The 20,301-nt window shown below is 42.9% G+C and overlaps 1 protein-coding gene across 1 annotated transcript in view; it reads left to right on the top strand.

Moving 5' to 3' along the window:
• The window catches only part of SLC45A2 (solute carrier family 45 member 2), a 36,052-nt gene that overhangs the window by 624 nt on the left and 15,127 nt on the right, over positions 1–20,301 (top strand). Inside the window, exons 2-3 of the mRNA XM_032415305.1 lie at positions 1,671–1,847; positions 19,071–19,396. Of these exons, the coding sequence (XP_032271196.1) occupies positions 1,671–1,847; positions 19,071–19,396 (503 nt within the window). The remainder of the gene's footprint in view (positions 1–1,670; positions 1,848–19,070; positions 19,397–20,301) is intronic.

Here is a 20,301-nt window from a genome sequence, read left to right as displayed (position 1 = left end):
TGGTTGGGGAGACTTTACTTTTAGAAACATCAGGATGCATTGCTCTTGTTGTTTTATTGTTGTGAGGATTTAAAAATAGGAATAAGTTTTTATCTCTTTTATCAAATGAAATATTTTTACATGTTTATCAATTGCAGTGTTCTTTGAGCTTATGCTTTAGTTAGTATTTTTGTCAAATTAACCGTTTGCCATATGACTCCATGAATACTTATAATAAATTACCTATATGTCTAAATAAGAGCTAATTCTGTTCATAGAATTATGTAGAGTCTTAATGGGAGGAGGGCATCAGCCTGTCAGCTCAGGGGGACATTTTTGCACTGCAAATTCTGGACAAAAACAAACCTCATGGTGAACACTTTTTCTTGACATTAATCAGCCACCAATTAATCAGTAACTGGTGGTAGTACATGAAAAGTTTCATTGAAAAAAGAATTGTTAAACTCAAAAATAGCACCCATTTCTGGACCATTAACTCTCAGGCTAGCAGAATGGATGATAATGAGGCAGGATAATCAGCTATCATTTGTATATATTTAAAAGAGGGCATCAACACACAAATGTAGGTTATTTCTGCAAAATAATCACAAAAACCCCTGATAAGAATAGTTGCCTCTAGGGGGGACTACTAAAGGACTTTGGAAGTAAAAAGTGGAGTGTAGGCTTATTTTTCACTTATTGTTATGCTGTAATCTTAAAAAATGTGCATATATTGCACATTATACTTAAGTGAAACTGAAAGCAAGGGAAAAAAATTCTTTTTTCTCTAATAGGAGATTGGGTGAATGAATTCGGGCATGTCCACAGAGTGAATATTATTCAGCTGTTAAAAATTGTGCAGCAGCTCTCCATTAATTGAAATGCAAAGAAATGAGGAGAGTTGGTTATAGATGAGCAGTTCCAACCTGATCCCATTAGTTAGTGCTCCTCCAAGCGTCGTCCTCAGACCCAGGGCATCATCGTCCCTGGGGGCTGTTAGAGAGACAAATGCCCAACCCCACCTCAGAACTCCTAGAGAGTCGTGGGAGAATCATGGAGAATTACGGAGACAGAGCCCAGTAAATCTGTTTCAGCAAGTTGTCCAAGGGATGATTAAGGATGCTGAGGTTTGAGAAGCACTGCATTAGGGCACAGGCATACACCTTTTTCTGTTAGTGCGTACGTACAGAGAGGGGTATCTGAAGGATGACCATTGGTGGGGGCTGGGATGAAGCATTTCCCCAGCTTTTCTACATTCTTGGAATGGTTTACAATAAGCGTGTATAATTTTTTAAACAACTTTTTAAAATGAGATATGATATAAATTCATACAACTCAGTGCCTTTTAGCATATCCCAAGGTAGTGCAAGCATCACCACTATCTAATTCCACCATATTTTATCTCCCCAAAAAGAAACCTAGTAACCATTAGCAGTCATCCCCCATTCCCTCCTCCCTACCAGGCCCAAGCAACCCTTCAATCTACTTTCTGTCTCTATAGATCTACCTTTTCTGGCATTCACGTGTATAATTTTTAAAACCTGAAAAAATAATGAAGCCATTTTTATTTGGAAAAGCAAAGCAAAGTGAAAGCAAAGGGAGAAATTTAATGACAGGACATTTTGATGGAAATAAAAATGCAAATCATTCTAAAGCGGGATTTAGATGATGTATATTGATTTCCTTTTTAGCTTTGATTGCTGATCCAAGAAGGAAACGGATTTGGGCCATAACCATCACCATGATAGGTGTAGTTGTCTTTGATTTTGCTGCTGACTTCATTGATGGGCCCATTAAAGCCTACTTATTTGATGTCTGCTCCCATGAGGATAAGGAGAGGGGCCTCCACTACCATGCCCTCTTCACAGGTAGGGAATATTCCAGAAAGTCTCACCTTAAGCTCCCCAGACAGGGAGGCACTTCCACTGAAGCCATCTAGTGTCCATACACGTCAGAGTTTTTGAATGAATGGATCTGTTGATGGAAGGCTCCCATCACGCGGGCTCTGTCTTTCAGTGCATTTCCCTAAACAAATCAGCTTGTGACTGGGTTCTGGAGGTTTTGCAAAGGAAGTTCATACATAAGAGCTTTCTGAAGAATGGTTTGTGGAGACATTTACAACTGCAATGAAAAGGGACCCTTGTGCATTTTACTTTTTCTTTCTTTCTTTTTTTTTTTTAGATCGGTAACGTAGCATCAGCATTACTTAGGAGCTTGTTAAAAATGCAGCTTCCCGGCCTCTCCTCTAGTTATTTTGATTCATTGGGTTTGAGATGGGGCCCAGAAGTCTGCATTTTTAATAAGTATCCCGGATGATTCTGTGGCAAGTGTCCTAAGGGGGAAAAAAAGCCCCACATGTCCTAGAGATTTCTTAGTTTATATATATAAAGAGTTGGCATTTCCTCAACTTCCTGGTTTGAAATGAGGGGCTCTCTTCAATTCTTGGGGCTTTTGCTGTCCTTTGGTTGCTGTTGGGTCATTCATTTAGAGCAATGCTAGCAATGCTCAATATGCATTTATAGAGCACCAGTCAGGACTATTCTAGGACCCCGGGAAGGGAGGTTATACATCAGAATACAACATGATCCTGGCCTGGGAGTGTTTTCATATCTAGTTGGTGGGGTGCTCTATCAGTCCACCTTATTTGATATCTTTATGGCCCAGCCAATATATTTATTTTATGTTTTGATATGTTCTGTGTCTGTTCATGGCCAGGTAGGTCCCATGAGAAGCAGGATCTTACATTTTGCTCAGTTTATGTTTCCACAGCCAAAAGCAGTGCCTGCTCATGGCAGCCGTTGGGTCAATATTGGTCGTTTGCGCCAAAATCTGAATGGTGAACTCTGGAAGAAGGGGGCTGCCCAGCCAGGAGAGTAGTTCTTCTTTGCTTTAGGGAAGATGGAGGAGCCGGAGTCCAGCCCATCTGTCTGTGGCCCCCTGACCACCCTGTCTGCAGCTAGAGGGTCTCAGAATAGAGATTCGACCTGCAGTCTTCCAACTTAAATCCCTTCTCCTTTATCATCATTTGCTGAAATTAATTACAACAGTGGGAGATTTTTTGGCTTTTGAACCTGACACATTGAGAGTTTTATTGCTCTAAAGTACTTTGGGCAATGTGGCCACCCTTTCCCAGCTCACGTCAGTGTTAGTCCTGGCCAGTCTCTCCTTTGTTGCCTCTAATATTAGAAGATTGAGTTCGGTGTTTAGGGAACTTTTCAAAGGCTAACACATGGTAATATTTCTATGAGTCTGAGAAAATATCTTAAGGTTTTCTGTTGATATTAGTGTATGGTGGTCTCAGCAAACATAGTATAATTTTCATATTACCTTGGTTCAGGCTCTCAGTACATCTTGTCTGAGCTTTAGTATGTTTCCCTTTACTGTCTCTCCGGTCTCTAATCTCTTCCTATTTCAATTGAATCAACACAGCTTTCAGATTCATATTACTAAAAGACAGCTATGACCAGGGCACTGTCCTGCTCAGTCACCTTCAGGGGCTCCCCATTCACCTACTGGATAAAGAACAAATTCCTAGACAGGGTTCAAGACTCCCCATAATCTGTTCCCATCCTACTCTTCAAGCTTTACTTCCCATTACTCCCTCCACATTTTCTGTGCTCTGAACAATTTCCCAACATGTTCCTAGGGGCAGAGGCCAGGTCTGTTTTACTCACTGCATCCCTTATACCTTCAGCACAGCCTGGCATATCATATGTGCTCAAAATAAATATTACTGGGAAAAACAAAGGAGCCTGCCCTTTTCTGTTCCAACTTCAAAATTCCCTTCCCCCTTTCTCCCTTTGGAAATCAAAGTTGCTTGGAAACTTTCCACCCACTTCTTGGGGAGAAGACCCCCTTTCTTCTAAATTGCAGGCAAACAACTTGGTCAGGGACTCTACCCATAAAGTGATCAAAGCAAGAGTTTATGAAGTAGATGAACATAGAGGTATGGACAAGGTGGGTAACTCCAGCAGGGAGAGATGGCAGAGGCTAGAGTTCATCTCATACATAGCCTGAACTTCAGTGCCCTTGGGGCCCGTGTCGTCTGCTTAGGCTGCCATAACGGAATACCACAGCCTGGGGGCTTAAACAACAGAAATTATGTTCTCACACTTTTGAAGGTTGGAAGTCCAAGATCAAGGGACTGCAGGGTTGGTTTCTGGTGAGACTTCACTTCTTGGTCCTTACCTGGTCTTCTCCTCACTCTGACCTCACATGGCCTTTCCTCAGTACACATGTTCCTCATGACTCTTCCTCCGCTTATAAAGACACCAGTCCTGGGGCACCTGGGTGACTCAGTTGATTAAGCGTCTGCCCTTGGCTCAGGTCATGATCCTGGGATCCTGGGATTGAGTCCCTCATCAGACTCCCTGGGAGTCTGCTTCTCCATCTTCTTCCGCCCCTGCTTGTGTGCTCTTTCTCTCTCTCAAATAAATAAATAAAATCTTAAAAACAAAACAAAACACAGTCCTATGGGTTATGGTCCCACCCTTATGATCTCACTTAACCTTAATTACCTCCTTAAAGGCCTAATCTCCAAATGTAGTCACATCGGGGCTTCAACATAAGTCTCTCTCTCTCTTTTTTTAAAAAGATGTCATTTATTTGTCAGAGAGAGAGGGAGAGAGAGAGAACAGAAGCAGGGGGAGCGGCAGGCAGAGGGAGAAACAGGCTCCCCGCTGAGCAGGGAGCCCGATGCTGGACTCGATCCCAGGACCCTGGGATCATGACCTGAGCCAAAGGCAGTGGCTTAAGCGACTGAGCCACCCAGGCGCCTCTCAACATATGTCTCTTTTAAAGAAAGCAAAACTGGGGCGCCTGGGTGACTCAGCCGGTTAAGCGGCTGCCTTCGGCTCAGGTCATGATCCCAGGGTCCTGGGTTTGAGCCTCGCATCGGGCTCCCTGCTCAGCGGGGAGCCTGCTTCTCCCTCTCCCTCTGCCTCTCTCTCTGCCTACTTGTTCTCTCTCTCTCTCTGTCAGATAAATAAATAAAATCTTTAAAAAAAAAAATTATAAAGAAAGCAAAACTTCCCTAGAATTCCCATAGACTTCTGCTTGTTTCTCATTGGGCAGAATTAGGCCGCATGAGCCCCCAGGAGCCTAGGAGATTGGAAAAGTGAGGGTTTGGGGAGGTTGGGAGAGGCAAATCCCTAAACCAAATTTTAGTTCTGTTAGCCAGGAGGAAGGGGTAATTATTATGGAATTGGCCAAAAGGTGGTAGCTATCACATAGAATACAAATACAATTGAGTGGTAGCCTAATGAGAACAATTAAAGGCCAAGACTATTGCAAGAAAGAACTTTCAAAGCCCAATCTATTAGTGAATAACTGAAAGGAAATTGCATTTTAAAATTATACTCCAGTTCACAATGTTACCTGATCACATTTATTATAGGACTGTTTACAGCCTCCCCTGTATTCTAATTCAGTGTGTATTTATCTTTCTCTTTTACAAGATTTTATAAACTACACAATTTGTAAAAACATTAGGGTTTATTTCCTTATGGCTTCTAACCCATTGCCTTGTGGACAGCAGGTACTTAGAAATGTTAGTTGCATAATAGGAGACTCTTGGTTTCATAACCCGGCTTATATTTCCTGCAGCTTTACATCAAGTTGATGGCGAATTGCATCAATCGGATAAATATGCTCATTTAGTTATCTAATTTTGTCTCATGACCAACAGTGAGCTCTGAATCCCAGCCAACAGTCCCTGGTTAAAGGGGGACCCCTGAGGGTGTGTGGATGGCTCAAATCAAGTTTTTTTTTTTTCCTATTAGAAAAAAAGAAAACATCTTCCTCTTCTAAAACAGTACAGTGAAGTCTCACCTTGTTTAAAGCTTAGATTCTAAAGTCCCGGCCTAAGTGATAATCATAGAGTCTCTATTATTCATAAATATCTCTTAGATCACACATAAAATATAGTATGCCTTGTTTTGTGTGCACAGACCTCCATAGTGATGGATACATATAAATATATCTACAGAAACATCTCCTCTTTAATGTTTACTGCTGGACGTGGGCTCAATGAATGGGAGAGAAGATAGGGTCACCTGTATTATTTAAAATATTAATCTCTCTCTCCCCTTCTTTTCAAAGTATGAATAGTTGAACTCTGTCCAGTTAAACGTGGATGTGTTACCCCACCATAGTGTCCTTGCTCTGAATGGAAGACCACATTAAAAAATGGAGTGAAAGATAACAAGCAATGCATTATCATACTGCTCTGTCTTTGCATACAGGCCAGACCTCCTGAATTCACATGAACTTGGCAAAGAGATGTCTATAGCATTCTGCTTGAATCAAGCATTTTATGATAAAGTCAGGTTCAGTGTCAGAGCCTGACGTAGTTTTGGAATATAGGTGAGGTTCGGTGGGGTGAGGTCCGGAGCCGACAACCAAGAAAGAATTCTTGAGACGTCTTTGGTGCAAAATGGTGGTTTTATTAAAGCTCGGGGACAGGACCCGTGGGCAGAAAGAGCTGCTGCCCTGGGGTTGTGAGGGTGGCTGACTATATACTTGGGAACTGGAGGTAGGGAAAAGGGAGGTTTTCAAAAGAACTTTCATATGCTGAAGAGGACCTACAAGATACTGGAGGCCTTTGCCATTGTCAAGTTAAGGTTGTTTTTCCCTCTAGTAAGGCATTAACAAGAAGAGAGTTGGGAGCTTCCTGGAGGAATGTCACACAAATCCCACCCAGGAGTGGGGGAAAGGGGGGAGGTTGCAGGGTGTCAGCTTGTGCTTTGTCCTTAGCTAGCCTTCTGCTCCCTCATCAAGCGCATTTTGATTTTCATCATCATCAGCAAGACATTGTTTACCCAAGGAATCCAATCATCTGAGTAAATTGAAATTCTTCTTATTTATTTCAGAGCTATTTATTTCATTTTAGTCCAAGCCTAACAATTCCAAATGCTCTGCAAATAAGTGTCAAGGATTTGTTGCCAAAATATTTCCCAGCATATTTCTTACTTTTCTTTTTTTTAAGAAAAGTCTCCACTGGTTCCCAGGGGACATTTTTGTCCCCTGGCTTCTTCTGTCTCTTACATTTGAAGGTAACTAACTCTTCCTCCCACCATCGCTGCTACCCCATGCCTTCACTTCTGGGTGCATCTGGGCCTGTGGAACCCATATTCACTAGTAGAGAATTCCTTCTTTGTGTCAGAATGCTTCAAACTGAGCGTATATCTGTTAAGCTGAACCCACCACCTTACTATCTTTAGCAGTTGGCTCTATCCTGTGGTGGGTGGCTGGAACGAGGCATGGTGGGAAAAGTTGTCCTGGTTCAAATCCTGGCCCCTCTTCTTAACTGCTGAGTGGTTTCAGTATTTCTAAACTCTTGTTTCCTCACAGGATTGTGAATCTTTACACAATGTTAGTTTTTGTTTTGTTTTTTAAGAATTTACTTATTTGACAGAGAGAGAGAGTACAAGCAGGGGGAGCAGGCTCCCCACTGAGCAGGGAGGCCGATGCGGGGCTCGATCCCAGGACCCTGGGATCATGAGCTGAGCAGAAGGCAGATGCTTAACGACTGAGCCACCCAGGTGCCCCCACAATGTTAATATGCTGCCAAATGCCCAGAGTAGAGATCGTTTAAAAGGATCAAACACCAAATGTCTATATTTAGTTCATTCCCTCTGTTCCCACTGGGCTTATAAAACCCATCAAAGTTTTATTTGTGGTAACTCAGAGAGGAACTTGCCCCACGTCCAAGGATGGGTAACTTGTGGAGCACAACCTCTTTGAACTCTTCTGGTTTTTTAATATCCCAAAGTATGCATACAAATGCTCAGGTTACAAATGATCTGATTAGAAATAATTAAGGACTAAGGAAAGAGTCTTAAAAATGAAGGTTAAGCATGGGCTCCTGTGAGCAAACCTCTCACACAAGTGGAAAAGATGCTTTGTTTCGAGTTAGAGTCTGTTTGAATGCATGAGTGGTTTTTCTCGTGTCAGCTGGGTTCCCTTTGAAGTTTCCGTCCCTGGTGAATTTTCACATCTCCTCAGTCACTTAGGTAGGAAAAGATGTGGCCAGAGCATAAGCCAAGGACACAGGAATGTCAGCTCTGTGGGCAAGATGGGTGACTTAGAGCAAAACAATTCATGTCTCCAAATTGCCATTTCTTTTCCATTCAAGCGTGAGCAACACATCTCTCCAAGAATCTCAAAGGCAGATTAGAGAAGGAAACACTTGAGGGGATTTCTCCCTGGCTCTGTCCTCTGCTTGAAAGCTCTTCCCCCAGATACCAAATCGCCTTGGTTTTATTCCTTGCTTTGTTACACTCTGGAGTCACATAGCCCCTCCTCTGTGATGTGTTTATCATTACCTAACTATATTATTTATTCATTTATTGCTTATTTTCTGCCTCTCTAAGCAACATCTAAGCTTCCTGAGGTCAGGAACATTATCTTTCCTATTTGTTGCTCTAGCACCAGTCCTTAGAATAGCTCCTGGAATATGCTCATGTAATATTGGCGGGACGAATACTCTGTTTTACCATCCCCACTGTACCTTTGCGGAGGCTGTGTTACTGAGAGGTAAAGCGATTAACCCAAGGTCACACAGCTGGGTAGCAGTAGGCTAGATTAGGGGCAAAACCTCACCAACCTACCAACCAACTAACCAACCAGCCAGCCAGCCAGCCAACCAAAGACATGGTTCATATTTTGGTCCAGATTCCCCTAAAACCTGAGCCCCAGAGAAAGTTTGTATGCATAATTTATTTGGGAAAGGATTCTGGAGTGTGAAGGTGAGGAAATGGTGGAGTGGAGCAGACCAGCCAATATAAGAGACATTGCAGAGTTGGCCTTTGCTCTGGGTGACCGTCCTCCATCTCACCAGGATCCTCTGAGGAGGAGCCTAATGGAGTTCGTCTCAGAACTTTCTTATTTGAGGGGATCAAGAAGGGGGATTAATCCATTGGCTCCCATCTCCATGGCCAAGGGTGGCCCCATGGGTGTTAAGCTCACTTGTGTGAGTGCTGACCCCAACCTGAGTGTGGGTTCCCTCAGGTAAGGCACTGTCCAGATGCACCTGAGCAAAGGTGGCCAAAACTGGCTTACAACCGGGCCCTGCAGCAGCTGTTGGAGAAGGGGGTGGAGCGCTGAGGGGACCTGCTGAATCGCCAAAGGGCTGTCACAGTCAGTTTGTGACTTCCCGTCCTGAGCCTTTTCTCTCTAGCATAGGTGCTTTGTGCTACTCCATCACTAGAAGAGTTAAAGCATTTTGCAAAGTGCTCAATGATTAACCTTACAGTCAACTGAGCTGTTATAACTCAGAGCTAAAATATTAACTCTGCAGAGTTAAAGAAAACCCAAGGTAATCACAAATGGCTCCAGAACCAGGCCAGCTAATTACCTGACCTTGCAGTCATTTCTAATCCTTAAGCAAAGAAACAAGAGTTAGGGTTTTTGTGTCGTGTCAGGGAATGAGAAGTTTCGGCAATCTTACCTGAACTAGGGTAGCAATAGTTGTGCATTTCTCAAATCGAGAAACTTGCTTTTGGGAAAATGGGGGGATAATTAAGGTGGATACTTTTATGTGAACCATTATTGCATTAGACATACTCGCACATATTGGCAGCTTTCAGCAGGAACACAAATTGCAAATTCAGCACATTTGACCTCTGGCAAACACCCTACTCCAGTTCTCTGCATTTATTTCTTTAATGATGAAGAAGAACAGGATTTCGGCATTGCTTTACTGCAATTTTTTCTTTTTTTTTTTTTTTTTGCCTACAGCATAGCTAATGCTCAGTAATGCAAAGCGTTGGATAAATCTTCATGTCTGAAATGGGAGTGCATGCCAGTCCCCAAAATTAATTTAATCACTCCTGTGTTGAGCCTCATTGCCACAGGATGGTGAAAATTTAGTCTTGGTTTAGCATGTTCCCCATTGCTTTCCCCAAGGTGGCTTCTAAGTTCTGGGGACTTAGAGTGCAAGGGTTTGGGGCGGAGAGTTCCTGGGTTTTGGTGTCATCTATTCACGCTGGCCATTTACTGAGATGTCCACTGTCCCACTGCATTTCGGTGCTCAAGCTGAAGTGGTCACAGTTGAGTTATGTCTTCTTCTCATTTGTGAGGCCGCTGTAGACCCACAGCTTCTTGGCTCCCTCCCTGCCATTCTGCTCTTCCCTCCCCATGCCAAGGTGAGCGGAACTCTGGGAGCTGCAAACTCGCTTTGCTTTTTGCTTTCTTTGTCTTGAAGATAGAGATAAAATAGAGTTGATCAATTTTATTTAAAGATTTTATTTATTTAGGGGCGCCTGAGTGGCTCAGTCGTTAAGCGTTTGCCTTCAGCTCAGGTCATGATCCCAGGGTCCTGCTGCACGAGAAGCCTGCTTCTTCCTCTCCCACTCCCCCTGCTTGTGTTCCCTCTCTTGCTGTCTCTCTCTGTCAAATAAATAAATAAAATCTTAAAAAAAAAAAAGATTTTATTTATTTATTTGAGAGAGAGAGAGAGAGATAGAGAGAGCCCAAGCGGGGGTGTGGGGGTGGTGATGGGGAGAGGGAGAAGCAGGCTCCCTGCTGAGCAGGGAGCCCAATGCAGGACTTGATCCTGGGATCATGACCTGAACCGAAGGCAGACGCTTAACTGACTGAGCCACCCAGGCGCCCCAAGTTGATCAATTATTCATGAGTTTGTATTTGTAAATTCACTCAGTAAAACTTCTTTGTAACATCCAAAGCAATCCAGGGAGCTCATTTACAGCTCCTGTGCAAACAAGTGTGGGGTGTAGAGGGACAATTTGAAGTCACCCGAGGCCTCATTCCCAGATTCCCAGTTGAGGTAGGTCAAGGTGACCTCTGACTTCCTGTTTGGTTCTCATATTGTAAACAAGTGTCCTTTTCATGGTGTATTTAGTGCCAAATCATTTGCATGTTTGTCTTTTCTGTGTGTATGTGATTTCAGTATTTAAAATAGTCCCAACTGTAGTGCTGAAGTGCTGTCTGGGGCTCAAAAGGGCCAGAACATTGTGATGTGCCTTGTGGAGAAAATATGGGTGTTAAGTTTTGTTCAGACATGAGTTACAGCGCTGTTGCCCATGGGCTCAACGCTAATGAAGCAACAATATATATTAAGTATCTCTAAATGGAAACACACATGGAAGCACTGTGTTGATCAGTTGGTGAAAAGGTTCACAGTAACTTAGCCTCGTATTTCCCCTCAGAACAGTCGTTTGCTACTCACTAATTCAGCGCTTGGGGTGACTTTTAACACAACTACCGCTAATAATAGGAATCTATTGCAGTACCCTCCTCAAAGTGTTGTTGTGAGGACTGGATGAGTCAATATATGTCAAGAACTTAGAACAGAGCCTGACGCACCATCAGCTCATCTATCTAGACCCACTGCAAACCATTTCTTCCTCGAGGTCTTATTGCCTCCCTGGGGTCTGCCCAGGAAATGAGGCATTGGTCCCTTCTATTGGGGAATCCCTCCAAGCCATTTGGGGGTGGTTCTGCTCCCTACCTCCCACCCTCCCAGTACCAACTAGGCCCTAAGAGCAGGGTCAGAACCACCACTGCCTGAGGGTTTCACCAGTACATGTGCACCCATCACGAATGCCTTGCTCTTAAATCACATTTTCTACCAAATCTTCCCTCTGTGCCTTTGGAGCCTAAGGACTTTTGAAACTCCGAAGCAAGAAGACACATTCTTGTTTCTCTGCTTTCTACTTTCCTGTCCTTCCCCTAAAGCAATGACGAATCCTGGCTCAGCTTGAATGTGAAGGAAGGGCCCAGAGGGGCAAGGACATAAGGAAATACCACAGGACCACAGGTGGTGGTGGGGGGGATGGAAACAATGGCCAACACTTTAAATATATTATCTCACCATGCTTTGGGAGAAGAGTTGCCTTGTAAATCTGAAGAACTGTCTAACTGCTCGTGTTTTCTCTCTTTGACCAGAGTATATATGTCGTCTTCATTGATTTTCCTTTACTCTCAGCCTCCAAGAGGAGAGGTCATGTCTGTCTTAATCATTGCTGTGTCCCCAGTGCCTCGCACAGTTCTTGGAGAGTGGGTGCTCCATCAATTTGTATTGATAACTGGGTCTAAGGACACACACACACACACAGTAGCTGGTACTTATTTGTTACCTCTCCAGGATTAGTGTGTATATGTTGGGGGGAGGTAGGAACCATATACCTAATTGAATACTTTCATTGCTGTTTTCTTAGTATCTAGAACAGAGTCAGAATCACTCTCTCATGAACTCCATAGGAACTTGGGGGATTTTTAGTTCGATCTCTCGTTGAAGTGAAGTAGCTAGCTGCACACCGTTAGCTGTCTTGACTCGAGCTATTTTGCCATCAGAATGTGGATTGTTAAGTCATACGCCTGAAGCAGAGGGGAAATTACAGGTACATCGTAGATGCAGAGATTGACATAGATAGACTCTTTAGATTCCTTGGTCCTGCAACTCCCCCCGTTACCCATTTTACCTATTATAGTTGCAAGCTAAAGAAAAATAACCCTATTTCTATATGCTTGGACTTCTTCCAGGACGAGCCTTGTTCAAGTTGTATCATAAGTTATGAAATATAACATCTGTCCGTCCAGCCATGCATTCTTCTGAGGTTGACTGTGGTCTGAGTGTGACAACACGGCCTGGTTCTGTGAAGGAGCCAGCTGAATCACTGTGGGCTCTTCTTTGCAAAGTCTTTGTAAAGGCTCCTCATCTGGCATTAGCAGATGTGCCATGGATGTTCCAGCTTACCGTTTGGCCAATAACCTGGTAGTTAATCCCAGAGGCCCCAGTGAGACTGATGCTGGCAGAGAGAGAAATGCAGTCTGGATGTAGATGTGGGAGGTGGTATTGACCTTTGTTGCAGCTAAGATGACTTGGCTTTGTCTTGGAGACTATCTTTGAAGATAAAATCCTTCGCTTAAGCAGAGGCAACAGAAAAGAAAGTGTTCAGTGAATCCCTACAGCCCTCTGCTGGCCTTTATCATATCTGAGGGTGTTTCTATCCAGAGTGTTAATATGCTGTCTCTGGAATAATTACCCCAACGGCCCACTATTCCTTCCGGGCATGTTTTGTTGTAACAGTTAGCTACATCCTACAATAGCTTTGGGACAAATGAAACAGTTTCGCCTGTTTTGTTTTCCTCCCCCTCCCTAAGAGAAGAGAGGGTTCGAAATTCTCTAAATTACTTGAAGCCGGTGTCAAAATTTTGCTCAACTGATGAGGGAACTGACAGGGAAGACTTAAAAGAACAGTTTCCCCAAGTTCTTGCAGGATGTGTGTGTGTGTGTGTGTGTGTGTGTGTGTGTGACTAGCAAAAGAAAAAGTGTTAGGTTAGATGTAAATCTGATTAACTTTCTACAGGGCAGTAAAACTATAACTCCTCTGTAATATTTTTGGGGTAATTCCTTTATTAGGCTGCAGAAACAACACAAATCATAGAACCCTAATAATGTCTGCAACTTAACCTCAATTTTACACAACTGCACATCATTGTACTTTGTCAGTTTTGCACTGTTGGTCAAATATCCTCTGAAAACAAAGTCCTATTCCCTGAGAATATCAGATAAGGGTGGAGCTGGTTTGATTAGAAACTGCTCCCTTGGGCGCCTGGGTGGCTCAGTCGGTTAAGCGTCTGCCTTTGGCTCAGGTCATGATCCCGGGGTCCTGGGATTGAGTTCTGTGTTGGGCTCCTTGCTCAGCGGGGAGCCTGCTTCTCCCTCTCCCTTTGCTTGCCACTCTTCCTGCTTGTTCTCTCTCTCTGACAAATAAAATCTTTAAAAAAGAAAAAGAAACTGCTCTCGTACCTGGCTACGCAGAGTGATGCTTGGACTAGCAGCATTGGTGTCACCCGGGAGCTTGGAAAGAATCCAGAATCTGAATCTTTAAAATCAGAACCTATGCTATAGATTCAATGTTTGTCCCCCAAAATCTATATGTGAAAACCCTAATATCCGATGTGCTGGTATCAGGGGGTGGAGCCTTTAGAAGGTGCTTAGGTCATGAGGCCTCCTGAATGGAATTAGTGAGGCACAATAATACCAGATATCCAATCTGCTGGCGCCACGATCGTGAACTTCCCAGCCAACACAACTGTGAGAAATAAATCTTTGTTGTTTATAAGCCACCCAGTTTATGGCATTTTTGTTATATAAACCCAAACAGACCAAGACAATCTGCATTTTAATAAGACGTCCATATGACCCATGCACACATTGAAGTTTAAGAAGCATTGCTTTAGACTGATTTTTTTTTAAGACTTTTATTTACTTGATACAGAGAGAGAGAGAGAGAGAGCACAAGCAGGGGGAGCAGCAGCAGAGAGAGAGGGAGAAGCAGGCTCTCCCGCAGAGCAGGGAGCCCGATGTGGGGCTCGATCCCAGGACCCTGGGATCATGACCTGAGCCGAAGGTGAGCCACCCAGGTGCCCCTAGTCTAATATTTTTTAAATCAGGCACTTAATAGTTTTTACTCTTTCCAGGTTTGGGATACATTTTTCTTCCACAATACTTCCCACCTGCCCTGCTTGGTCAGTGGTAGGCCTGGGTCAGCCCCCAGAACGACCCCTGGATTCTCATCACTGGGCCTTGATGTCCAAGTCCTTTCAGCCAGCTCTAGGCAGATTGTCACCCTGAGTGCAGTAGTTGTCTTCTCCCACTTCTGGGGAAGGCTTGGGAATTAGGGTTTCTGTAGCAAGTCTGTAGGGCACTGGGTTTGGGCCCCGGTTCCGCCACCCTCTGTGCTGATGGGGTACGTATATTGTCACGTTAGCCCTCATAAGACTCAGACGCGGAGGGGTCACCGCCCCCATTTCTCAGAGGAGAAGTGCCCAAGATCACATGACTAGAAAGCACACAGGTGGGGATTGAAATCGGGAAATTCCAAATTCTTTCTTTCCATGCTGTTCCCTGTCACTTAACTACTGTAAGCCCTTGGCTTTCAGATGGAATTCAACCAGATGAGTTCCAAACAGCCTTCTACCTCTAAAATCTTTGCAACCATTGATATATTTGAACTCTTATGAACTTCATTGCTAATCAAGAGGAATCCTATAATAATTATTAAATAATCAACATCATCTTGGTACTCTTAACTAGGCGCCAATAACAAATAAACTCTTCACAACTCTTCCGTACTCTTTGAGTACCCAGCTCACAGTTCTAGCATCATTTTATTTTATTTTTTTTAAAGATTTTATTTATTTATTTGAGAGAGAGAGCATGCACAAGTAGGGGGAGGGGCGGAGGGAGAAGCAGGCCTCCTGTGGAGCAGGGAGCCCAATGATGCAGCACTCAATCCCAGGACCCTGAGATCATGATCTGAGCCAAAAGCAGACACTTAAATGACTGAGTCACCTAGGTACCCCTTATCATCATTTATTACAGGTTTTTTAAAAGTAGCTGTTTTCTTACCTGCTTCTGCCACTTCGAACTGCCTTCTGTGGAGGAAGGGAAAGGGTGCTGTGTCTCATTTACATCTATATTCCCAGAAGCTAGGAGAGTCCTTCACATATATTTAGTGCTCAACAATATTTATTGAAGTATACTAAGCCAGCAGACATGAAAATAGACTAGGAAACCTTCCAATTGTAGGACTTGATCATTCTAGTCAATATTGAATATGAATTCATCATTAGATTTATACCCATATATTTATATTCATAAAATAAAACCACCATTTTATTGCACTGTGGAGGATTTATTTCACATATAAATTCTTTTAAATGGGCAGGCTTTACATTTCCTTTGCTCAGCAGAATGGTAACTGTGAAGGAAAGAGGCATAAATGACAGGAGAATTAAATGACATTATGACAACATTGATCTGGTAACAAATGATAAATAGTTTCAAAAAAGGAATGTGTAAGTTTTTCATTGGATTAATTAAGGTCAAGAGTCCTCAACTGGGGGCGATTTTGGCCCCTACGGGACAATAGGCAATGTCCAGAGACATTTTTGGTTGTTAGGCTAGTGGAGAGGTTGTTACTGGCATCTAGTGGGGAGAAGCCAGAGATGCTGCTAGACATCCTATAATGCACAGAACAGCCCTTCACAACATTCAGCCCAAAGTGTCCATAGTGTTGAAATTGGGAAATCCTAATTTAGATAGACCCTCAAATAGTGCTGGGAATTTAGTACATCTTTATTGGTTGATTGCTCGGCTCGGCCCATGACCTCTGACACCCTGGGCATCTCCACAATGTGATAAAGAGAGTTGTCGTCTGATAGTGATTCTGAGGCACCAGTAGTCCCAGAACTGCCCTCTGAATCACAACAGAATGTGGCTGGCTCAGGGGCCTCTCCTTCCTCTCAAAACCTGGAACCCACCAGCCAGGACAGGTCCCCAATATGTGTCATTTATCTGTTTATGGATACACCCATCATCTATAACTAGACCATATATTCCTCTTGGCAGAAGACATATGTTTAACTTCATTGCACCCATTTGCCACAGTCTCTCCATAATTCTCCCATATAATGCTTTGGCACTTAGGGCATGACAATGATGCTTTATTTTTGAAATTCATTGGTTAACAGTTAAACAGCTGGTCATCTATAGATATCCTCTGTAGTAAATTGCAACTAACCAGAATGTAGTGTGACTAGAATCACCCATTCTTCCACCATTCGAGATAAATTAGTTGTCATGGTATTTGACATTCACATTTGTGTTCCTGGGGTCAAGGTTTATGTTGGGTGTTTAGGGTTAGAGTTAGAGAATTCCTTAAGTTCTGTTTTCTTCCTTGATTCCCTGGTTTGTGAGGATATTGTCTTTTATCTGGGAAATAAAATGGAGACTTCACTCACACAAGAAAAACAAAAACAAAACTTTTCCATTCAGGTAGATATCAGTATTTGGTAAGGCATGATGGGAGGTTGACATATAAAGGTATCTGACAGGGTGATCAGCCCTACATAAGTTTGTGATGTAGGTAGGCAGTGTGTTTGGCATCCATCTCCTTACTCCCCCAGGTGTATCCCCCTCGCCCCCCCACCCTGCATTTTCAGAACCACTGATAACTGCCACTATGTGAAGAGCACTTACTACTTTGGCACTGGGTAATACAGTGTCTTGCCCGGGTCAGGCGCACTTGTATTTTTTTTTTTTTTTGGTTATCTTTTTTTTTTCTTTAATGTTATGTTAGTCACCATACATTACATCATTAGTTTTTGATGTAGTGTTCCATGATTCGTTGTTTGTGTGTAACACCCAGTGCTCCATGCAATACGTGCCCTCTTTAATACCCGTCACAAGGCTAACCCATCCCCCCACCCCCTCCCCTCTAGCACCCTCAGTTTGTTTCTCAGAGTCCATAGTTTCTCATGGTTCCTCTCCCCCTCTGATTTCCCCCCTTTCATTTTTCCCTTCCTACTCTCTTCTTCTTTTTTTTTTTTTTAACATATAATGTATTATTTGTTTCAGGGGTACAGGTCTGTGATTCATCAGTCTTACACAGTTCACAGTGCTCACCATAGCACCTACCCTCCCCAATGTCCATCACCCAGCCCACCTCATCCCTCCCACCCCCAACCCCTCCAGCAACCCTCAGTTTGTTTCATGAGATTAAGAGTTTCTTATGGTTTGTCTCCCTCTCTGGTTTCATCTTGTTTCATTTTTTCCTCCCTTCCCTTATGGTCTTCTGTCTTATTTCTCAAATTCCTCATATCAGTGAGATCATATGATACTTGTCTTTCTCTGATTGACTTATTTCACTTAGCATAATACCCTCTAGTTCCATCCGCATCGTTGCAAATGGCAAGATTTCGGTTTTTTGATGGCTGCATAATATTCCATTGTGTGTGTGTGTGTGTGTGTGTGTGTGTGTGTGTGTGTGTATAATATATATATTATATATATATATAGTATATATACCACATCTTCTTTAAACATTCATCTGTTGATGGACATCTAGACTCTTTCCATAGTTTGGCTATTGTGGACACTGCTGCTATAAGCATTGGGGTGCACGTACCCCTTTGGATCACTACATTTGTATCTTTGTGGTAAATACCCAGTAGTACAATTGCTGGGTCATAGGGTAGCTCTGTTTTCAACTTTTTGAGGAACCTCCATGCTGTTTTCCAGAGTGGCTGCACCAGCTTGCATTCCCACCAACAAGGGGCACTTGTATTTTAAAATCCAAAAAGAATGAATCACTACTGATAGGATTTCAAATATTAGACCATTAGGGCAGGATCGATTTGGGGGAGTCCTTCCTCAATGTCCCTCAAATCACACTGTCTTTAGAAAAAGCAGGTAAAACTAGCAACAGAAAGACTTCAGGTCAGCGTCCTGTGAGATGACAATAAGATTTTTAAAAATTCATTATTTCAACTTTTGTTATTTGTTCTGTGGCTATCAACTGGGAACAAGTTCCTTTAGTTTCTAATAGAGGAAAGAAGACAGAGTTTAAAGCTGTTTGATCTTTGCAAACTCATGTCAAGCTAAGAAGCTAATTAACATATAAATGCCAATACAAATAATTTCACTGCAGTCAGAGGTTGGTTCTCTCTGGGGAATTTTAGTCCTGAAGCAGTTTAGAGAGTGCAGTTTATTATTATTATTTTTTTTTTTTTTTAAAGATTTTATTTTGTTTGTTTGACAGAGAGAGAGACAGAGGGAGGGAATACAAGCAGGGGGAGTGGGAGAGGAAGAAGCAGGCTTCCAGCAGAGCAGGGAGCCCAATGTGGGGCTCGATCCCAGGACCCTGGGATCGTGACCTGAGCTGAAGGCAGTCGCTTAACGACTGAGCCACCCAGGTGCCCCTAGAGAGTGCAGTTTAGAAAGGCCACAGGACTTATGATGGTGGCAATATTTGTGTCTGGGACTAGTCCATTTTCCAATCATGATCCTACTCGTACGTAGGTTGCTCTTCTATCATTACCCCCACATTATGAGTGAGGAAGGCCAAGGGCACAGCAAGTATATGTCAGAACTGAGCTTGTACCTGTGTTTCATGGCTGTAGATGTCTTGGCCTCCTGCTGTGTTAACTCTCCATCATAACCAGGTGTCTCTGCTGTCCTCAGGGAGCTTTCCCACTGAAGGAGGGGGGGGTGCCTGGACACCATGAAAAGAGAAGATGGTTTGCTAACTATGCTAATACAGCTCTTTCTTGCTTTCTAGGTTTTGGAGGTGCCTTGGGTTACCTTTTGGGTGCCATCGACTGGGCTCATCTGGAGATAGGAAGAATGCTGGGCACAGAATTCCAGGTCATGTTCTTCTTCTCCGCCTTGGTGCTCACTTTGTGTTTTATTATTCATCTCTGCAGTATTCCTGAAGCCCCACTTAGAGATGTTACAAAGGACACATCCCCACAGCAAGCCCCCCAGGACTTTCCATTGCCATCAGACAAAATGTACCAGTATGGGTCTATTGAGAAAGCTAAAAACGGTTCTGTAAACCCAGAGCTGACATTGAAGGGAGAAAAAAACAAAAATCCTGCTGAACAGGTAAGATGCAAATTCTTTTTTCTTTACTCAGGAAAAATATCCTTGTTCTTACCCTTCTTATTTTTTTTTATTATTCTTTGTTTTGTTGGCTTGTTTGATGTGAAGTCTAATTGAATCCTCCAATCCCCTTTCGCTCTTATCCCTTTGAATTAAAACTTTAAAAATGTGTGCATTTTCCTCTGGTCTTCCTCTTATTCTTTTCAGAGCATCAGAGTAGAGAAGAGGAAGCCAGTTCCAAAATGTTAGACCATAAGAGAAGCCTGGAACCATTTTTAGGCCTCAAGAAATATCTTAACTCTTAGATTGGGATTATAAATTTGTTCCTCCAAATGACAGCATCCCTGGGTTGGTAACTGGGTTGGGGATGTTGAATTTGTATTTCATGAGTTGATTAAATATTTTTTTTAGGCCATTTTCAGTGAACTGGTCAGTGAATTAATTAGTTTAAAAATTAAAAAAAAAACTCTACTAAATTACAGAGAAATGGGACTAGGTTAAGGGGAAATTGTCAGAGAGAAGAGGCTAGAACTGTGCTGACCAATACATTGGCTACTCGTCCCATAAGGCTATTTAAGTTTAAATTAATTAAAATGAAATAAATTAAAATGTCAGTTCCTTAGTTGCATTAGCCACATTTCAAATGCTTAATAGATCCTTGGGCCTAGCACTACAGTCCAGGACAGTGCAGATATAGAACATTTCCATCACTGTAGAAAGTTCTTTTGGACAACACTGATGCACAGCTGCATCCTCCTTCAAGCTGAGTTTAATGACAATACCTCATTAATATAAGTACAAAGGATTCCCTCACTGGCAAAGGGGTTGTGGAAGACCTGGGTTTAAATCTTGATTCCTCTAGCTGACTGACCTGTATTATTCATTCAACAATTACCAGGCACCTGCTG

This window comes from Phoca vitulina, unplaced genomic scaffold (genome assembly GCF_004348235.1).
Source record: "Phoca vitulina isolate PV1807 unplaced genomic scaffold, GSC_HSeal_1.0 scaffold17, whole genome shotgun sequence".
NCBI classification, from domain to species: domain Eukaryota; kingdom Metazoa; phylum Chordata; class Mammalia; order Carnivora; family Phocidae; genus Phoca; species Phoca vitulina.
The sequence above is the reverse complement of the archived record's forward strand: the minus strand, read 5'-3'. Positions and strand labels throughout refer to the sequence as shown.